At 60.5% G+C, this 20,484-nt stretch overlaps 1 protein-coding gene across 1 annotated transcript; it reads left to right on the top strand.

Annotated features, from left to right (window-relative positions):
• Nucleotides 1-2,436: 2,436 nt before the first annotated feature.
• On the top strand, nucleotides 2,437-11,106 carry ABHD17A (abhydrolase domain containing 17A). The gene is made up of 5 exons (XM_012645485.1): nucleotides 2,437-2,564; nucleotides 6,083-6,611; nucleotides 7,859-8,053; nucleotides 10,369-10,548; nucleotides 10,650-11,106. The coding sequence occupies exons 2-5, from the start codon at nucleotides 6,280-6,282 to the stop codon at nucleotides 10,873-10,875; spliced, it is 933 nt and encodes a 310-aa protein (XP_012500939.1). The 5' UTR covers nucleotides 2,437-2,564; nucleotides 6,083-6,279; the 3' UTR covers nucleotides 10,876-11,106.
• The last annotated feature ends 9,378 nt before the right edge of the window (nucleotides 11,107-20,484 follow it).

The raw sequence follows: 20,484 nt of genomic DNA, 5'->3' as shown, positions 1-20,484 counted from the left end.
TTTTTTTTTTTTTTTTTTGAGGCCAAAGTCGGCTTTCCTGGTGTCACGTTGTGTGGCGGGTGTCTGTGTGGTGCATCACCCTGTTGACTTTCTGACGCCACTACAGGCAGTTTGATGGGCTCAGCTGTTTCCCACTTCTGTGCTGACTCCAGCTCAGGGTCTTCCTGGAAACAGGCTGGAGGGACTTCCTTCAGCTGCCCCGGCAGCGCTGAGCAAAATCCGGTAAATCCTGACAAGGAGGGGAAAGTCACTGTCTCCTTTGTCTTGGGGGTTATAGGACACTGCTGTCCCCGGCGGCTATGTCGATAAATGAATCCCCCGTCTGCCTACTCAGAGTCAAAGAGGACTCCATGCCCGTGTGACACACGTGTGCACACAGGCACACACCAGCCACCCCCATCTGGCAGCGGAAAATATTAATTTCAAGCTTGGAAAAGCTCCAAAACCCAACCTCTTTGCTCACAGCTCTTTAAGTCTTATTTGCACACAGTTTTAGCCCTCCTGTTTCTCTACTTGCCCAGGTCCCAGACGCTGAGACTAATGGCAATAATTAATGATGATTAATATTTCAGTCCCATAATCTGGCCCAGGGTGCGTGCTCGGTGTGTGCACATGGACTGTTACGGCTGCTGCTATCTTGCCAAGACAGATGAGATTTCCCGCGCTGGACCCTGGGGAGCCCCGCACCTGCCTCCCAGACCCTGCAAATGTCAAGCAGGCAATATTGCCACCTACCGACCAAAGGCAGCCTTGCCCCGATCCGGGGCTACCTATGGGTCAGATGCTAGAAGCAGCTGCTGTTATTTAAGCAATTCCCAGAATGTCCACACAAGCTGGCTCCTGGCTCCACACAAGCTCCACCAGAAAGGATAATCGATCACACCCCAAATGTCAGCAGTGCCGAAGTTAAAAAGCCATGTGCCGATTATTTGGGGGACAAAAATTGAGTTAGGTTCCTGCCAATCCTCCCTCAGGGCCCCATTCCTGCCAAATCAGGACAGAGCTGCCAGAAAAGGATTCAGGCTCAGGACTGGACACTGCCTGGGCTTGTTTTTCCTCATTTTCCAGCTTCCCAGATCTCTGGCCCCCAGTGCTGGGTACTCAGCTGCCTGGGTCTCCCTGGGGCTGTCATGCGGTGACGGAGGAGGATTGGCCTGGGAGCCTCAAGCCTGTCTCCATATCTCCATAACATGGAGCTACCGATGAGAGCCCCTGGGAGGGAGAAGGGTTGAGGCTGCCTGCGGGGTGGAGGAGCGTTTTGCAACAGGGTGCAGGCCTGGAAGGGCAAAGGTCTCCAACTAACTCTCACTCACACCTCCAGGCTCAGCACGGTTGGTCTCTGCAGCCTTTTCTGCCTCTGTGCCTGGCTCCTCCACAGAAGGGCTGATCCTGATCACTCTGTCTCTGAGATTCTGTGGTTGTCTTCTCCCTTCATTCCTTATCAGATCTCTTTCTTCATTGTGTAAGGACCCCTCCCTACGGTTGAGAGCTTAGCCAGCAGGCACCAGGGGTATGAACAGACATGCAGTGAAATCAGCCACAAAATGTAAGGGATGCCCCACAATCTCAGCCACTTTGATTAATAATATTAATATTTTAATGCAATAGAATGAATGGGCCGGGCGCAGTGACTCATGCTGTAATCTCAGCACTCTGGGAGGCTGAGGCAGAGGATCACTTGAGCTCAGGAATTCAAGACCAGCCTGAACAAGAGCGAGACCCCGTCTCTACTGAAAATAGAAAAATTAGCCAGGCGTGGTGGCGCCTGTAGTGCCAGCTACTTGGGAGGCTGAGGCAGGACGATCACTTGAGCCTAGGAGTTGGAGGCTGCAGTGAGCTATGACAACACCACTGCACTCCAGCCTGGGCGACAGAGTGAGGCTCTGTCTAAAAAAGAAAAAAATAATACGAAAGAATCCATGGTGCACAATATATCAAGATTTTACGTAAAGACAAGATCCAACTCTGCACTTGTGCTATCTCGTCTCGCTCGCCTCACCACAGCAGTCAGGGCCTTGGTTTCAACAGAACTTTATTTGTAAAGACAGGTAGCCAGCCTGTGGGCCCTAGGTTGCCAAATTTTTTTAAATAATGCATTTAATATATGTTATGAGTTGTTAAATAAAAATAATGTATTTGAAAATATTTTTTATTTTGCTGCCTGAACTTTTTGGCGTCCCTGTAAATTTTGCTTCCAAGGCGAGTACCGCACTCGCCTCAGCATAGACTGTCCGAATATGAGTGAAAGAACTAGGAAATGAATGAACCGGGAGCTCGGGCCCCGCCCCGCCAGGCCCCGCCCACGGCACGCCAGCCCCTCCCCAACCCTCGCCCTCGCCCAGGGCGCGCGCTGCGCCATCGGAGGGCGCCTCCTGCCCCCGCGCGTGCTGGCGCGTCACTTCCGGGGCGGTGGCGGGAACGAGGCTCACTTCCGCCCGCGGGGGAGCGGCGGCGGCGGCGGCGCAGGAGGCCGGGCAGGGGCGCGGAGGGACCGACGGACGCACGGGCGGGCGGCCAGGAGCCATGGAGCGCGGCCCTGGGGCCGGGGGGCGCGGGCCGGGGCGGTGAGTGCCGGGCAGGGGCGGGCGCGGCGGCGCAGGGTGGCCTCGGTGCCGTCCGCGGCCGTTTGGGGAGCCAGGCCTGGCCGCGAGGCCCGGGCAGCCCGGTGGAGCGTCCCGGAGACCCCTCGCCCTGTCCGGGCGGCCACGGATCCTCCCCGAGGACCCCGGGCCAGGGGCGGGGACCGCAGGGTAGCGTCTCTGACTCGGGCGAAGGTCTGTCCCGCGTCCTTTCAGCCCTGCGGCGTAGGCTGAGCGCCCACCTCGCCGGGGACGCACCCCACCTCTTCAGGGAGCGCCCTGCCCGAGCCGCGGGCTCTGCCCCTGAACCTGCCCCCAGCCCGGCACTGGGCTCCCTCCCTGGAGCCAGCGGCGACCGAGACCGCTTCCTAATCAGCTCCCAGACGCCTCTGCCCCAGGCAGGCATCTTCCTGCCGGTTGGGACACCTGGGTAGGCTTCCTGGCGTCCGCTCCAGCGCGTTGTCCAGGATGCAGCCGGAGATCATCCCAAAGCCCTTAACCTGCGCTGCCCACTTCCGGCTCAGGATTCCTCCGTGGCTCCCTGTTTGCCCCAGGATGAAGTCCACAGTCAGGGAGCGCGACCTGACCCGGCCCTGGCGCCCTCTGGGACTCTTCTGCTCACCTCTTCCTCCCGGGTTCTGCTCTGGCCTGCAGTTCCTGGAACACTCTGTCACCTTTGGGGTTTTTCCTGTTCGCTTCCCTCTGTCCCATCCCCTGTCACCTGCCCATTTTCTCTACATCCTTCAGACTGCGCCTTCCCCCAGGCAGCTCTGCCACCCTGACCGGTTGGGTGCGGTGCTATCAAAGTCGACTATATGTAGGTCATCTTGCTGTGTTTCGGTTGCTCAGTTGCTTTTTGGTCCTCACAACAGTGCTCGCCCGCAGCACAGGCCCAGGAGACGGGTGCCCAATTCTATGCTTGTGGACGGGATCGATGGGGTTCAGGGTGCCAGGGGTGTGGCCCCAGTGAGTGAGGCATCTGGGTGTGCACTACGTAGTCCAGCACCCATTAGTGACACAGGGAAGGTTCAGCTGTTTGTGGCCCAAGAGGAGACTGTCCTTTGCCCTGTGAAATCAGGCAGATCCTGGAGGTTCATTTTTTCCTCCTGCATCTTTCCCCTTAACTCTGCTGTTTACTATTCGCCCATTCCGTTAGCAAAGGGTTGTTGAGGCAAAACAAATGCTGGTCCTGCCTTCACAGAGTTTCTAGTTTGTATGTAGTAGAGAGATAGTCCTATTAAGCATGTAAATACAAGCCGTGGTGACATGAATGCATTTGAGGGGTCCTGACCCACTTTGGAGGACTCTGAGAGCGTTGGGAGTGAGATTCAAGGGTCGGTGGGACGGGCAAGGATGTCTGGTGGGGCTGGGGAAGGGGGTCCCCAGTAGGCAGAAGGGAGCAGGTCAGCTAGTCTATGGGGAGCGAGGGGCAGATGGGAGAAGAGTGGGTGTGGAGAGGTCACTGTGCACTGGGCTGCAGGCCTGGGTGGCTGTGATGAGGGATTGATCTCTGTGCTGAGAACAGTGGGAGCCCCCAGGGCACCCCAAAGGGAGGTGGTGTGGTGATCGGACTCGTGTCATGAAAAGGTTGTTTGGCTGCTGGAGTGGTGTCCTGGAGCAGGGTGGCCAGCAAGGCAGGAGGCTGTTGCCCTGGTCCAGGTGAAAGGTGACAGAGGCGGCGACCAGGTGGTGCTTGAAGGGAGACAAGCAGGGCCTGCGGGCCCTGCTGACAGATTGGATTGGTTTGGATCGGATCTGGGCAGTGGAGGGAGGTGTGGAGGATGACACCCACATTTCTGGCTTGGTATCGGGGCTCTCCTGCCCTGGCGTGCCCCTTTGTCCTTCAGGGTTCCCGGAGGCTTCTGCCTGCCCACTGGGCTCTCAAAGCGGACCCCATCCTGCCAGTCAAATTCCAGATCCTTCCCAGCCACCCAGCATCAGCGGGTGTCACCTGCTTGGGGCCTAGACCTCTTTGAGAATATGTCAAAGTTGACGGTTATCAACCTCCACACTGTGGACTCTGGGGCTGGGTCACTCTCTGAGGTGGGGCTGTCCTGGACACTTCAGGGTGCTGAGCAATGTCCCTGGCCTCCACCCACCCATGCCAGGGGCAGCCTTAGTCATGACAACCAAAACTGTCTCCAGACATTGACATGTGTCCTCAGCAGGGTGGAATCATTTGAGAACCAGTATGATAGGCTGTCCCCTTTGAGAAGTACTCACTCGTGGGACTCGCATCCTGCCTTGGGGTTCGGGGTGCGTGATGCTGTCCACCCTGGCTTTCACAGTTCTGTCCTCTCCTCCCTGTGTGCCCCTGAGTCGAGGTGACTGGGATGTGGGTCTCACATCTTGGGTCCTGAGGGAGCAGATGTGTTTCTGGGCCTGAGACTGTTCCTTGGGGTGGGGGGCGGATGAGCCATGTTCGCGGGCTGCAGCTGTCCCACCCTTGTGTGTCTGGACCCGCCTCTGAACTGCGTCTCCCTGGCCCAGCGGTTTTCAAATGCTGTGACCCAAAAGCTGAATGTGCCAGGGCGTTCTGCCGCTGAAACAGTTGTGAGCGTGTCTCCCTCCCTCGTTCCAATCTGTAATCTGTAAGGAAAGGCGTAGTCAGGGGTAGATTTCTCTCAGACCTTTTTGTTTTTTTAGCGTCTATCTGATGGCAGCTCCCTACACGATTGTGGTTGCTTTGGCAACTTAGCAGTTATCAATTTAATACAATGTTTCAGGACTTTCTGCTGAAAGGAACATCTGAGTTTCCGCTCTGAGATAGGCCCCTTGCCCCGAACTCCCTTCCCTCCTCTTACCTACTCTCCTGTGGGGTCAGTGGTGTCTGCATTTATAGACGCTGAGACTAGGGAGGGTAAGTGACTCACCCAAGGTCATGGAACCCCTAAATCAGTGCTGGATAGAGTCCCAAGCTCCCCTGACCCCACTCGGCCTCCCTGGGTCTCAGCAGGCCGACCCCCCGGCCTGGCCCCCAGCACAGGGAAGAGCCATTGTCCTAGCCCAATAAGGGCCTTCCAGCCTGAGATGTATCCTGCCTTTGTTTCTAGAGCCTTTGTTTGTTGTATTTCCTCTGCCGGGGTTCCTCTGTCTGCAGACGTGGCAGTCCTGCGAGGCCCCTCTGTGCTGTGGACATCTGTCCTTGCCCTGGCTGCCTCTGTCCCCTGGGGGTGGCAAATGAATCCTTAAGGATCTCAGAGATGGGCAGGGGAAGGGTCTGGGCAGCAGCATGGACTGAGGCCTGGGGTGGGGGCTTCCCTGGGCCCAGGGCAGGGGTGTGTGCCAGGGGCTGGGGTGTGATCCCCGACGTGGCAAGAGGTGGTGATTGCAAGCTCAGGGAGTGTGGTCGTTGGGGGTGGGCTGGGGGGTTGCAGCAGTCTGGGCAGGAGAGGGTGAGACTATGATCAGGGCTGGAGAAGGTTTAGGCCCACACCTCTGCACCTGATGCAGGTGACCATGGCACCCCAGAAGGACCTCCATATCTTGCTGTTCCCCTGCAGGGTTTCCCACTGCACGACATGGAGACCTGTGGCTGCGAGGCTCCCAGGGGCTCAGCTCGGACCGCAATGGGGCTGGGCTGTGGCCTCCTAACGGGGCTCTTGTCTGGGGCGGTGGCCGGGGGGACACCCTCCCCCCTGCCCGTGACTCGCAGCACCCCCACCCCTCCCCTGCTGGGTGAGGCCAGGCGGTGCCCGCCATGAATGGCCTGTCGGTGAGCGAGCTCTGCTGCCTCTTCTGCTGCCCGCCCTGCCCCGGCCGCATCGCTGCCAAGCTCGCCTTCCTGCCACCGGAGCCCACCTACTCGCTGCTGCCTGAGCCCGAGCCAGGGTCCAGCGGGGCCGGTGCTGCCCCCCCGGGGACCCTGCGCACCTCCTCGGGCAACCCTGGGCGCTGGAAGCTCCACCTGACGGAGCGTGCCGACTTCCAGTACAACCAGCGCGAGCTGGACACCATTGAGGTCTTCCTGACCAAGAGTGCCCGCGGCAACCGCATCTCCTGCATGTACGTGCGCTGCGTGCCTGGTGCCAGGTGAGCAGCCGGAGGTGGGGTGGGGGGGCACCTGGCCCAGGCTGCACTGTTCTTGGGGCTCCCGTTTCTGCCCGGGGCACTCAGCGTAGTTAGTGATGGCCCCTAGAGGGCCGTAGCCAGAGTGAAAGGTCAGCATAGGGTGGGCGTCCTCTGCAAGCCTGTCCTTGTCCTTCTCGAGAGTCCTCTTGCCAAAAAGGGAGCAGCCCAGATCTGCGCAAGAGCAGGCCTCGTTCCACCCAGGGCTTCTGCCCGGCTACGCAGGCCCTACTGCCGTTCCCCTCTGTGTGCAGCCCCCTGGGGGACCCCAGCGCTCAGCTCCTTGGTGGCTGCCACCTCCTTGGTGCAGGCTGTCCTCTCAGGCGTAAGCCAGAGGTGGGGCGGGGAGGTGACCGCTCTGGCCTTCTGTGCTTCTGCCTTCGTACCAGGTGGAGTTCTGACTCCAGACCCGAGTCCAAAGTGCGAACTTTTGCCTTCCAGCTGGGCTGGGCCTGGTGGTGCTAGAGGAAGCAGCCCATGGCCAGGGCCAGCTGGTCGCCTGCTCTTGGCATGATCCCGGACAGGTCCTGTCCCTGAGAAGTGGCTAGGCCTTGCAGGACGGCCATGGCACTTGGGCAGAAGGGCCCACTCGGGAAGAGTGGCCTGTCTGTGAGGGGGATTTGTTTGCTTCCTGCGGGGGGCAGGGCTGGGGTCCAGCTGTCCTCTAACAGCAAAGGGATCATTCCTGGAGAAGGACAGAGAGCCTTGCGACAGAGCAGTGCCACCTTCTCTGGGAAAGTTCTGAGCTATGGGCAGGTGCACACACATCCTGGGGCTATTAAGGCCCCTCCAGGAGGAAAGCCTCGGGCAGAGAAGGCCGCTGTGCAGAGGGTTAAAGGTGACAGCCGCCACAGCCAGCTCAGCTTGAGCTGCAGGTTTGCCCTGAGCTGAGAGCATGACTGAGGGTCCCAGTGTTCCCCTTCACAGAATCTTGGGGCTCCGCTGGCCAGCCCACACAGCTAGGGGGAGCAGGGCCACTCTGCTGCCTAGGTGGCCCATCCCCTCCCAGTCCTCCTGTCCTCTCCCTGTGGGGACACCTCAGGACTAAGCTGGGCTGTCCCCTTGCCCGCCCCTCACTGGCTGCATCACCTCTTGGGAGGGGTGAATGCGGCGATGGGTGTCGGCTGGCCACCAGGGTGGACTGTGCCTGAGTCCACCGCCAGGTGCTGGGGGTCTGGAGGGACACGTTAGCAGCTCTGCCCCGCCCCCAGGTACACGGTGCTCTTCTCGCACGGCAACGCGGTGGACCTGGGCCAGATGTGCAGCTTCTACATCGGCCTGGGCTCCCGCATCCACTGCAATGTCTTCTCCTACGACTACTCTGGCTACGGTGTGAGCTCGGGCAAACCCTCGGAGAAGAACCTCTACGCCGACATCGACGCCGCCTGGCAGGCCCTGCGCACCAGGTGAGGGCGGTCCGGCAGGAGAGAGGTCCCCCTGGAGCGTCTCCCCAGAGAGGGGCCCAAACCTGGTGCCACAGGCCGGCTTCCCCAGAGAGGGGGGCGGGTGGCCCTGCAGGAGGTGAGCCATAGTAGATGTGCAGGGCCGGAGAGTGGGACAGGTGGGCTCCCAGCTGCCCAGGGTGCAGCCTCTCCTCCCCTCCACTCCTCCTGGGAGCCCCTGGCCCGGGGCCGGAAGGGGCTGGGGTCAGGGCTGGGGTTACTCCTGGGAGCCCCTGGCCCGGGGCCGGAAGGGGCTGGGGTCAGGGCTGGGGTTGTCCACGGGAGTGGAGGCCACCTGGCAGGAGGGGGTGGGCAGAGGATGCTGGCCTGGGAGGGAGTGCTGGGGTGGTATGAAAGGACAGCCAGGAGCCCATGGGCCGGGGAGCACGTGGGACGCAGGGTGGGGCCAGGCTGTTGCATCCAGGTCCCGGAGTCCAGCACTTGAGGGGCATGTGGCTGTGGGGCCCAGGCTCCTCCTGGGCAGGGCGGGGCCCTGAGCAGTGGGGGCAGGGTCTGGAGGAGTGGGGCAGGCTGCATAGTGCCCAGCATGGCCTTGTGACTGGTGGGAAGTTAGTGGGTATGGGCCCCCAGCACACACTGAGATCTGGGCCAGCCTCCACTCCACGCCCTCTGGTCAGACCCTGCCCCCTGGTCATGCAGCCCCTGGGCAGCCCCTCCCACCCCACGCCTGCTCGGCCCTTAACCTGCATGCATGGCCTGAGCCAGTGCTGCTCTAGAACCAGGCCTCCTAGGCTGGCCCCCCCCAACCGGAGGCGGTGCCTTGCTCTCTGCCTGCCGTCTGGGCCCTGCCCTGCCGACTGGTCCGACCCGCTCTGGCAGGGACCAGGTGCAGCTCTGAGGAGTTGGTGGCCCTGGGGAGGTGGTGGTGGAGGCTCTGGTTGCTGTGGTGATGCGCCAGGCAGTCCCTGCTGCAGGCCTGGGAGCTGGGTCCCCTGGCATCACCCTGAGCGGGGATCGGTCCTGGGCTTTCTGGCAGCCTTGGGCACCAGTGCCAACCGTGCGTCCTGAGCTGCAGGGACACATAGGCCTGGCTTCCCTGCCCCTGCCCCCCCTGCCCCACTGCCCAGGGGCACTGGCAGTCACACCCACTGTGGGGCAGGGCTCTGAGCTCTGTCTGTCCATGTGTCCTGCTGCCGACGTTGTCCTCCAGAAACCTCAGCCGGCAGCTGTACAGGTGGTGGGAGCGGGAAGCAGCTGCATTTGGGACATGTTGTGTTTGTCCAGGTGGCGGTTGGGGACTCCTGCCTGGAGCTGGGTGGCAGGGCTGGGCTGGCTCAGTACCCTGGTCTGGTGCCTGTGCTGCTGGGGAGCAGGCCCGAGAGGCGGTGGCAGAGCTGCAGGGCGGCATGAGCCATGTGGCATCCCCAATGCCTTGGGGGTGGGGTGGGCAGGTGGCTAACTATGAGGTGCTGTCAGGGAGCTGGGGGTCCAGCCCAGGGGGAGGGACAGATAAGGCTGCTGGTTGAGGTGGGAAGGTGAAGTGAGAATGCCCAGGTGGACAGCCCACGTGATATGTGACCTGCCCTGGTCTCTGTCCACCAGGAGGGGCACCTCCTTGGGATCAGGGTTGGGAGCCTGTGGGAGGAGAGCTTCAGAACCCTCCTGCGTCGCAAGGGGCGAGGGGGTCCTCGTGCAGTTGGGAGTGGGCATGGGGGCCTTGGAGCTGCTGCTGGGCCAGGTGAGCAGGGTGGGGGGTGGGGTGGGGGCCCAGGACCTGTGTACTGTGGAGAGAAGGTGCTGCTGGGAGGAGGTGGCTCCACTGCTGCTGGCCTGTGTGGTACTGAGCACCTCTCTGGGCGTGGGGGCTCCGAGGGACCCTAAAATGCCACCAGACAATGACAACACAGCTGCCTCAACCCCCCACACCTGAGGAGTTGGGGAACGGGTGCAGGCAGGAAGACCCCCCTACCCACTGCAGGTACACCAGGAAGGGCCTTCTAATCAGGAAGACCTCAAGTAGATGTGAGATGTTTTTAGGTCTGCCCTTCTTGTGGAGTGTATGCCTAGGAGTGACCAGGGGGAGCAGGAGGGTCTCCAGGGTCTAGCCTACCCCTACCCCTCTGCTCCTCCCAAGGGCACTCCCCACGGTGGTCCAGGTAGATACTGCCCAAGAAGCAGAGTAGAGACAGTGAGGTGGGGCTGCGGCGGGCCGGCCTGACCCCCTGAGCAGGGGGGGAGACGGAGGACTGCACGGGAAGCCGGCCGGCGGGAGGGGTGTGCGCGCGTAGGCGCGGCTGACCCTGCCCCGGCGCCGCCAGGTACGGCATCAGCCCGGACAGCATCATCCTGTATGGGCAGAGCATCGGCACGGTGCCCACCGTAGACCTGGCCTCACGCTATGAGTGCGCGGCAGTGGTGCTGCACTCGCCGCTGACCTCGGGCATGCGCGTCGCCTTTCCCGACACCAGGAAGACCTACTGCTTCGACGCGTTCCCCAAGTGAGCGCGGGGCGGGGCCCCCGGGTGGGTGGGCCTCGGCAGGGAGGGGTAGGGGGCAGGCAGGGCGCAGGAATCTGACCCGCACCTCCCGCCGCCCCCAGCATCGAGAAGGTGTCCAAAATCACGTCGCCTGTGCTCATCATCCATGGCACGGAGGACGAGGTGATTGACTTCTCTCACGGGCTGGCGCTCTACGAGCGCTGCCCCAAGGCTGTGGAGCCGCTGTGGGTGGAGGGTGCCGGGCACAACGACATCGAGCTCTACAGCCAGTACCTGGAGCGCCTGCGCCGCTTCATCTCCCAGGAGCTGCCTAGCCAGCGCGCCTAGTGGCGGCCGGTGCGCCCCGGCCGCGGGACCTCAGCAATAAGGCGGCCGCCCGCCCGGACGCCCCGGGGACTGCATGTGGACCTCCCGGGCCGCCCAGGACTCTCCCGGCGGCGGGCGACCCTGCCGCAGCCCAAGGGCTGTGGACGATGTACAGGCAATGGAGTTATGCTCTCCTTTTGGAAGCAAAAAGAAGACAAACCTGAAAACAGAAATTAAAGATTTAAAATTTTAGGATTCCTCTTTTTCATTTCGCGGTTCCTGTCCGCGCTTGGGCTCAGCGAGCTCCAAGAGGGAGCCGGCTTTCCCGACCTCGCCCCCAGTCCTCGGGGAAGATCAGCACGCGTCCAATATGGGTTTTACAAAGCAGATGCCAAGTCACTCTCCCCGCATGAGGGGTGAGCCCGGGTCTGGTCCCAAGGGCCCCTGGAGGGGGCTGGTTGCCTGGGTGGTGGTAGGGTGGGGGCAGCATTTGAACCCAGGTCCCCTGACTCCAGGGCGCGGCACCTGCAGCTCCATGGCAGGGGAGGCCTGCGAGGCTCGCTGCCATCAAGACTGGAGCCTGGAGAACAGTTTCCCGCCGGGCCTCTGGGTCCTCGCCGCAGAGGGGCCAACAGAGCCCACCTGGACCCCGGGAGGCCGGGCCGCTTCCTTGGCAGCGGGGAAGCCGCGGTCTGGAGGAGGACAGCGGCAAGTCCGAGTATCTCCCCAAGAGCTGGGGTCCCGGGAGCGCTCCTGCAACACGCTAGGTCGTCCTCCGTCCGGGACGCCCTTGAAGACAGGGCAGGGGCGGGTCGCAGGCGACCCCAGATACCGGAGGGCTACCTGAGACCTCCGTGGCAGGAGCCCCAGCGGCGGGAGGGCTCGCGGACCGGTGGCCTGTCGTTCACCCCCGGGTGTGGGCAGAGGCGCAGCCTGTGTCTGGGGATCAGGCGGCGGCGAAGCCAAAACTGCCTCCCTCTCGCCCCAGCCCCAGTCCTACTCCGAGGTCCGCGGGCTCCGCGGCTCCTTTAAGAAGGGGGCGGTGCTTCAGCCTGGGGGCGGGGAACGCCTTGCGTCACGTGCACGGCCTAGGTCCGAACGGAAGCGGAAGTGGCGTCGCGCGCCCGCGCGCGCGCGAGTGGTGGCATCGGCTGTCAGTGGCTGCCGCTCGGATCCCTCCGGGGACCCGCCAGGGCTCCCCTGCCCCGGCCCGGCCGCCCCCAACGGCTTCGACGCCTTCATGCGGCCCGCGGGGTCGGGCTGCGGCCCGCACCTCCGTCTCCGAGGTCGGGGGGCGGCCGGCCCGGGGCGGGCGGCGCGTCCCCGGGCCCTGTGCGGGGCCCCGGGGTCCTTTCGGTGCTGCGGGACGCGAGGAAGTCGCGGAGGATGCCTGCGCCCCGAGGCCCGGCGGCCCGCGCGTGCCCTACCTTTGCGCCGCTCGTCGCGGCTCTCCCCCGACACCCTCCGCCCTGGCCGTGCCCCTCCGGGGGGCTCCCACCGGCTCCCACGAGCACGTTGTGGGCCTCCGACGCCAGGGACGCTAGCTCCCGAGAGCTGGGGACTCTCTCCGTGCGGCGAGTCCAAGCAGCTGCTTGCGTTGGAACAGAAATGTTTCCAGGTACGCGGAGTAAACAGCTCAGGGGCCCTGACAAAAAGCATTTGGTGGACACTGGAAGATTCTTCCCATCCCTAATTTCCCAGGCTCAGTGTCCTCCCCTGGGTAGAGAGAAGCCACTTTCCTACGTGTCCACCGAGAAAGTCTATGCAGTTACATTCACCTGTGTTTCTGCAAAAGGTGGGTCACTTTCCTTGGGGCTCCTTTACTTCCCATAGCTTGAATAGCGTTTTGTACATGCAGATGTATAGACCGGATTCCTATTTTAAACAGCGATCTATAGCATTATAATTTACTTACCCCGTTTCCTGTTGGTAGAAATTTAGAGTTCTTTGGAGTCTCTTGTAACCATAAACAATGCCAGGTTGACCGGATGCACCCAAGCAGGAATATTTCTGTAGGCTATAAAGTCCTTGGAGCAGAAATGCTAGGTCTAGGGCTTTAAGTAGCCCTGCCCTGCCGACATTGGAGGGCTCTGGTGTCTCCCTGCCCAGGCTTGATTTCGCAGACCTGGTAGGCGTAAGATACTGTTTCATTGTAGCTCTATTTGTATTTCCTGTAAGTACAATCTGATGTCTTGACGCTGTGTCAGATTTATGTTGATTGTTTCTACCACTAATAATGATCATTTTGAAATTGGAAAAATGTATGTTTATTGTAAACAGTTACATGTTTTTAAGCCATTTGTATTAAATATTCTTTGCTCATTTTCCTATTGGGTTGTTTTCTCGGTGCCCTTTACATATTAAGGAAATTCGTCCTTTGTCTGTTAAAAGTGTTTTTTCCTATCTGTCTTTAGTCTTTGACTTTGTGGTTTTGTTTTGTTTTTTAGCTAGGCATTTAAAATCGCAATTGGTCACTATCTGTGACTATGGCATATCTGTGACTATGGCATATCTGTGACTATGACATCTGCCTTTTGTGTCGTGCTTAGAAATACCTTCTCCACTCCAAGATTATAAACCATTTGAAATTTTCTTCTACAAATATAATGGTTTCTCTTTATATATATATATATTTATTTTTTTTTTTTTTTACATTTTTTAATTTAATTTTAGGAAGTACTTCTGGTAAGGAGTGAAGTAGGAAGCAAAGTTTTTTTTTTCCTCCAAAATTGTTTGCTCCAACTCTGTTTTCCATAAAAAGTCCTCTACCCCATCGAAGTACTGCCTTTATGTGTGCTGGATTTAGGGCTGTTTCCAGACTCTGTTATCCCAGTTTGCCAAAACCCCATCATGCTAATCACTTAATGTCTGGAGGCCCCATCTCCCCTGAGAGCAAACAGGTGACGACTAGAATGCGACATGTGCGATGCTGGTTCCACAAGATGCTCCGTGCCAGGGTTCTGCACACTTCAGTTTGAGGCAGCCCTGTTTCCCAAGCTGGTGTGAACTCAGCGCCCATCTAGTAACATGTACAGACACCTGCAGGGCACACACCTGCAACCACGACACCCCGTTTTCTCCCTGTGCCTACCATTTCACATAAGGGATAAACTGAGGCAGGGCCCTGTGGGCCACAGGCTCCTCAGACCAGCCTCCCGCCTCTGGCCCTGCCTGTCTGCAACGACTCGCCTCTCTCCGTCCGGGGTGTCTCTGAGGGGCGTGCCCTCTGCCTCTCCCTGCCACCCCTTTATCTTAGGACCCTGGAGTACCATGCAAGGGCAGTGACCAGGGGGATGCCAGTGGTCTGTTCCAGTACACACTCCCCCTTCCACTTGGTATGGCCCACGGCCAGGCTGCCTGGGAGAAGGGCCAACTTCCAGTTCTCCATTTTGTGGATTATCCAGGACACACTTGTTCACACTCCAGCAGAGTGTTCTTCTGGGCAGGGTGCCACCTGCATCTGGCACACCTCAGCACGGGGTCCGGGTCCCAGGAGCCCATACCAGGAGTTCTGTGTTCCATGGCCCACCAGCCAGCTGACCCTGTGGACTAGGCACTCCTGTAACCAGGGACCCAAGGGGCAGAGCCTGCCCATGGGTGTGTGGTTGCAGCAGCTGTTGACTGGGTACCACAGAAGCATCTGCCTGTGATGGGGGGGTGTGATCCCCTCCCAGTGGGTTGTGTCTGGGGCCCATGCCCACGCTTCCCACCTAGGGACCTGCTTGCTGGCATTTCATGTGGGTCTCGGCACTGGTGGACGAGCTGACCCAGGCTCACCTTCCTAATGTTGGCGGCTCCAGCTGGCTCCGTCCATCCTGGCGGGACCTGCAGGGCCCATGCCGAGTTCAACAAGAGGATGGGGAGGCCTCTTGCTCTGCTGTGGTTCTGTCCCCTCCTCTGCCCATGGCGGCCACGCCCCTGATCTGAGATGGGCCTCTGGGGGCAGGCACTCATCTGTGTGTCCACCTCTGAGTTCTCGTGCTGGGGTCAGGGTGCAGGACCCACTTATTAACTGTGTGGTCCAGTCAAATGGGCGCCCACGCAGCCTCAGAGCAGTCTGAGGGCCGCACCAGCCTCCGGGTCCTCTGCTTTCGGGGCTGCTCCCATGTGCCAAGTCCATCTTTCATTTATTTATTTATTTATGTGTTTTTGAGCCAGGGTCTGGCTCTGTCACCCAGGCTGGAGTGCAGTGGCATCATCATAGCTCACTGCAGCCTCCAACTCCTGGGCTCAGATCAGCCTCCTGCCTCAGCCTCCCGAGTAGCTGGGACTACAGGGGTGCACCACTGTGCCCGGCTAATTTTTAAATTTTTATGCAGAGATGGGGTCTTACCATGTTGCTCAGACTGGTCTTAAACTGCTGGTTGTAAGCGATCCTCCCACCTCAGCCTCCCAGAGTGGTGGGATCATAGGCATAAGCCACTGTGCCCAGCCCAGGTCCATCTTCACAGCAAGCCTGGCTGCTGGGGTCACTGTCCCCACTGCCCACAAGAGAAGGCCCTAGCTGGACTCCCTCAACCCTCCCTGCTGTGGCGGCACAGGTGCTAAGGCGTGAAGTAGGCGGGGGACACAGGTCTGCCTCGCTAGCTCTGTACCGCCAGGCCCCAGCTGACAGCAGGGTTCAGACCAGGAGCCATCTGTGTCTGTGGAAGGTGCAGACTGCGGTGAAGGGCCCTGCCCTCGGCCGCTCTGAAGCCCACCCATCTCAGCGTCCTTGGGAATCTCACCATCCACCTGACCCTGTGATAGGAGGAGAGGTCTAGAGAAGGGCTTTTCATCTTTAAGAGACTAGGGAAGTGCCTGCAGGAAGTGGTCCAGAGGCCAGGTCCCGGGTGTCCCCTCCCAGCCCCCCAGATAAAACCTCACTGCGACTGCAAGGCCCTGGCCCTGGAGTGGCTGGAGGAGGAGCTGGGGGGCGGATTAGCATGTGAAAGGAAGTGCTGGCCCAGCCGGAAAGCCGTGGCCTCCCCCCAGCAGCTCCTCGCCTGGGGGACATGAGCCCAGAGGTGCTCCTGACAGGCAGGGTGACCTCAGGCTCAGGCGGAGGACAGCCACCTGCCCGCTTGCCCACTCCCCTGGCCCACCCGGCTTCCTCTGTCCCACCCCAAACTCTCCGCTGCTCAAAGCCCAGCATGCTGCTGCCCAACGGTGGTAAGTGACTTAACACCTTAATATAGAAACAGACCTGGATGTGCTTTGGGGATAGGTTATCGGTTATGTAACACCCGACATGTGTGTTAATTTAAATACAGGCTCCACCACCAAAGCACCACGGCCTACTGGAAGGGCAGCCCACGAGGGGCGGAGACCTTGGTATTTTGTGGACAAGCAGGACAGACAGAGGTCAGGGGTTGCACCCTGAAATGCTGGGGATGCCAGGTGGGTGGCAGATCCCCACCTCCCAAGCAGCTTGACTCCCTGCCTGCCCATCCTGTGGCCCCAGGTCCATGGAGGCCTGTCCAGACGTAGCCAAGGACAGGCTGGCCAAGTCACAGCCTCCGGACACAGGTGGAAACACGCAAGATTCAAACCGTGGGTGGGGGCGTGTGCTCTACTGTGATCTGGGCCTTTCTTTTCCTACCTAAGCCCATCCCCTGTGCCTGTCCACGGCGGCCACGTGGTCTCTAACTCAGTAACTGACACTTAGGTCTGTTGTTTCATTTTTTCCCATCACCAACCGTGCAATACACAGCCCTACCGGTCCTTCCCGAATAATTGTTGGGTACCTTCCTGGGAGTGAATTGCTGGGTCCAAGGCTCCAACAACCCATTTGACATTTTGACAGGCCACACGTTTAAAGCAGCCAGAGTAGGGCCGTCACCTTGACCTGCCATAGGGTAAAATATGGTCATTATTATTCAGTCACCGCCCCCCGTGCTCACTTTTCATGTTTAAAATTTTTTATTTTGGAGGAATTTGAGATTTACAGACAAGCCGCAGAAGTAGCAGAGAGAATCCCATACCCTTCACTGGCTTCCCGCGTGGTAACGTCCCATCAAAGCCGGGAAATTCACGTGGGCACCTCTCTGTCACCTAAACCCCACGCTCCATTCCTGCGTCCTCAGTTTCCCCCAACATCCTTTCCTGCCCCAGGGCCCCATCCGGGATCCCACGTGGCATATAGTCCTCTGTCTCCTAAAGCCTATGACGGCTCTTCAGACTTTCCTAGTTTTCCGTGACCTTGATTGACCAGTCTTGATGGGGACCGGTCAGGTGTCCTGTGAAATGTACCCTAATCTGGGTTTGTCAGTTTTCTCATGATTACACTGATGTCACAGAGTTTGGGGAAGAACTAACTCCCAGAGCTGAGGTGCCCTTCTCATCACATCCTATCGGGGGTACCTGCGACATGTACAACCTCCTGTGATGTTCACCTTCGCCACCTGGGGAAGGTGGGGTCCCCAAGTTCCCCACAGTCAATGACTCTTCCCCTTTCCCTGCCCAGTTCTGTGGAAACAAGTCACTCAGTTCAGCCCACACTTGGTGGCAGTGGTGGAGGCTTTATTTAAAAATAAATTCTGGCTCAGCAAGGTCACTCACGCCTATAATCCCAGTACTTTGGGAGCCTGAGGCAGCAGGATCGCTTGAGGCTAGGAGTTCAAGACCAGCCTTAGCAACATATCAAGACCCCGTCTCTACAAAAAATTTTAAAAAATTAAGACAGGTGCGGTGGCGCATGCCTGTAGTCCCAGCACTTTGGGAGGCTGAGGTGGGAGGATTGCTTGAGGCCAGCAGTTGGAGGCTGCAGTGAGCTATGACGACACCACCACACTCCAGCCTGGGCAACAGAGTGAGACCCTGTCTGTAACAAAAAATAAACAAAGATAAAACAAGAAATTTTGCTACAGAAAAGTGTAAAAATGAAAGGACAAATGGCCTGTAACCACAATGCTTAGATACCTGTTGACATTTCAAGAAAAGTAGTAAATACATGTGGGTAAAAAACATTGGAATAGTACGGAAAGTACTATTAAAACTATTAAATAGTAAAGGCTTGGCTGTCTTAGGCAACCACAGCCATGCCAGCACACCCATATCCTCTCATACCGGGCCCTTGCTTCTGCCTGTCACCTGCCTTGGGGTGTCTGTGCTGTGTGTGCACTCGGGCCTGTGGGACCTCTGCCCTCGACTGTGCCTGGGAGGTTGTGTGCACTCTGGCCTCCTCTGAGGCAGGGCCACGGTCCCTGGCACCTCTGAGTCCCTCCTGTCCTGCTGGAGACACCTGGTGACACCTGGCTGCTGTCCATCCCCTCCCCAGCTCTCCTCCGGGGGTGGCCCTCAAGCTTGCAGGACTGCCCTTCTGTGGGGCTGGGAAGATCCACCCTTGAACCCCTCGGTGCTGCCCGGGAAGGGTAGAGACGACCCCCCATCTACAAGTGTGGAACTGAGGGCTGAAGAAAGAAGGCGTGAGTTAGGGTCAGCCTGGATGTGAGCCGGGGCTGCCTCCCTGTGTGTCCCCCCGAGACCTCTGCTGCTCTCAGCTGTGAGCACAGGCAAGCTGTTCTCTCGTCCTCTGCCAGCCTTGATTTCTTCATCTGTAAGATGGGGGTGACATCTCCTTAAGTGCCACAGTGAAGACAGAGGAACAGCACATGGCAGAGCCTGCGCCCCAGCCATGTGGTCAGGGTGGGGGCAGGATGGGCTGCACATATAGCCCTGGTCTTCCTGGGGTTTGGGGGTGTGGGCCTGGGGAGAACCCCCTGAATGGGGACTCCTGCCTGCAGAGCGGCTAGCATGGCCTGCAGGTGAAGGCCAGAGGTATGACACCCTGGTTGGTAGCTAGAAGCGGGAAGATGGCCGAGGCTCAGAGAGAAGGTTCTGTCTGGGACGTCAAGGCCCGGGGGACACGCAGCCGTGACCTCCCAGGGCTAACCTCTGCCGCCTGTCCCAGGCAGGCACCTCCTCACACGTCTGTGGCATATCAGAAGCATCCTTCAGACCCCCAGGTGGAGGTGCCTCCCACCAGCCTGCCAGCTGCCTGGCCTGAGACTGTGCCCTCAGCCCCAGAGCAGGGCTGGTGGGTTCTGCTCTGGGCCCACTAAACATCAGTGGAAAAAATGAAAGGTCCTGGTTGCTGTCTCAGACTGTTCCTTGCACAGGTGCCTGGGTGCTCTGCGCTAGATGGCCAGGCCTGCCCAAGTGGTCCACTCTCCCAGACCTTCAAAGACAACCCAGGCCCAGCAAATACAGCGCCCACGGAGTCCAGAGGAGCTTTGTGCCCAGGGTGGGAGAGGCCCGAGTGTATCCAAGAGAACCCGCACCCTCCCGCATGTGCTGGGTTTAGGATTAGGGTCTCCCCTCCCACCTCTGCTCAGCCCGCGCAGGGGGCTACTGGGCACTGTCCGGTCCTTCGAGGGCTCAGCCACAGCCTCCCGAGACAGGCCGCCACCACCAAGTATGGTCCGGCCCAGGGACAGCGGTCGACCTGAGGGCACACTGGCCAGCGGGACCGGGTCCGTTAGCCGGGCTTCAGGTAGGGGCAGCGGCTCTAGTCGGTGCAGCCGGTCACCGCGGGCCGAAGCGGCCCCGCCCCCTGGAGGCCTGTCCGGCCACTGCGCGGGCGCCGGGAAGGGCGGGAGCGTGGTGGCCACGGAGGGGGCCGCCCCGGGCCTGCGGGTGTGGAGGACCCCGGCCATTTGGGTCCTGGCCTCTATTGAACAACTTGGCCTAAGCGTCCTCAGCGAGTTCGAGTGGCCTCACTAGCTGGCCTCAGTCTTCCCGTCCGAACCCCAAATGTCGATGCCTGGGGCCAAAAAGCGACGCCACGGACCCCGGTGCCCCAGCAGGGTGGGGGCCTCTGCCTCGCTGACGCGCCCCAGCCCAGCCTTTGCTTTGCATCCAGGTCTTCCCCCGTCGCCCCTACCCGACCCTTCTCCGCGGACCCCAGCCCTGCCCGCCCCCAGTGGGGCCGCGCACGAGTAACTCCGGAACCCGGTGCAAAAAGAGGAACGAACGCAGGCTTGGTTGGCCGGGCCGCCCCACCCTCCCGCGAGCTGCCGCTGGATACCCGCTGCCCGGGCCAAGGAGGCGCCGCGGGGTTCGGAGGGCGACGAGGAGGACCCTAGAGCTGGAGCGCGGGGACCTCAGGACGAGCGATCCCAACAGGGCCCCAGCCGCGGAAGAGGAGAGGGGGGAAGGGTCGCGCACGTGGCCTAGGGGCGGGGCCGGCCGCTTCCGCACCCCCACCCCGGCCACGTGGGGATCCGAGCCCTCCCCCCATCGCGCTCGGGGGCGCGCCCGGGGCCGGGGTGGAAGCGTCCGAGGAGGGGACAGGCTCTCGCCAGCCGCGCGCCCCAGCGTGGGGTGGGCGCGCCAGGAGAAGGCGGGGCGTGCCGGGATGGGGCGGGGCGCGCGCCACGGAGAGGGGGGCGTGCCGGAGAGGGGGCGGGGCTCCTCGGCCTCCCGCCCCGGTGAGGGAGGGGCGCTCCGGGAAGGGGACGGGGGCGCGCGCCAGGAGGGGGGCGCGCCGGGAGGGGGCGGGGCTCCCCAGCCTTGTGCCCCACTGTTGGGGGGGCGCGCTCTGGGCCGGAGCTGCGGCAGGCTTTTTGGGGCAAGAACGGGCGCGCCGGAGGACGGGCTCCTCCGGCCCGAACACCGCCCCCGGAGGCCGCGCGCCGCTCGGAGGGTGGC

The sequence above is a fragment of the Propithecus coquereli genome, unplaced genomic scaffold, assembly GCF_000956105.1.
Source record: "Propithecus coquereli isolate 6110/MARCELLA unplaced genomic scaffold, Pcoq_1.0 Scaffold232, whole genome shotgun sequence".
NCBI classification, from domain to species: Eukaryota; Metazoa; Chordata; class Mammalia; order Primates; family Indriidae; genus Propithecus; species Propithecus coquereli.
Note: the sequence above shows the minus strand (reverse complement) of the source record. Positions and strands in the feature narration are given on the sequence as shown.

Excerpts from the sequence above, each read along its gene's own strand:
- ABHD17A (XM_012645485.1), top strand. The coding sequence starts at position 6,280 with ATGAATGGCCTGTCGGTGAGCGAGCTCTGCTGCCTCTTCTGCTGCCCG. Across the intron at positions 6,612-7,858 it reads CGCTGCGTGCCTGGTGCCAG|GTACACGGTGCTCTTCTCGC; the intron begins GTGAGCAGCCGG and ends CCCCGCCCCCAG. Across the intron at positions 8,054-10,368 it reads TGGCAGGCCCTGCGCACCAG|GTACGGCATCAGCCCGGACA; the intron begins GTGAGGGCGGTC and ends CGGCGCCGCCAG.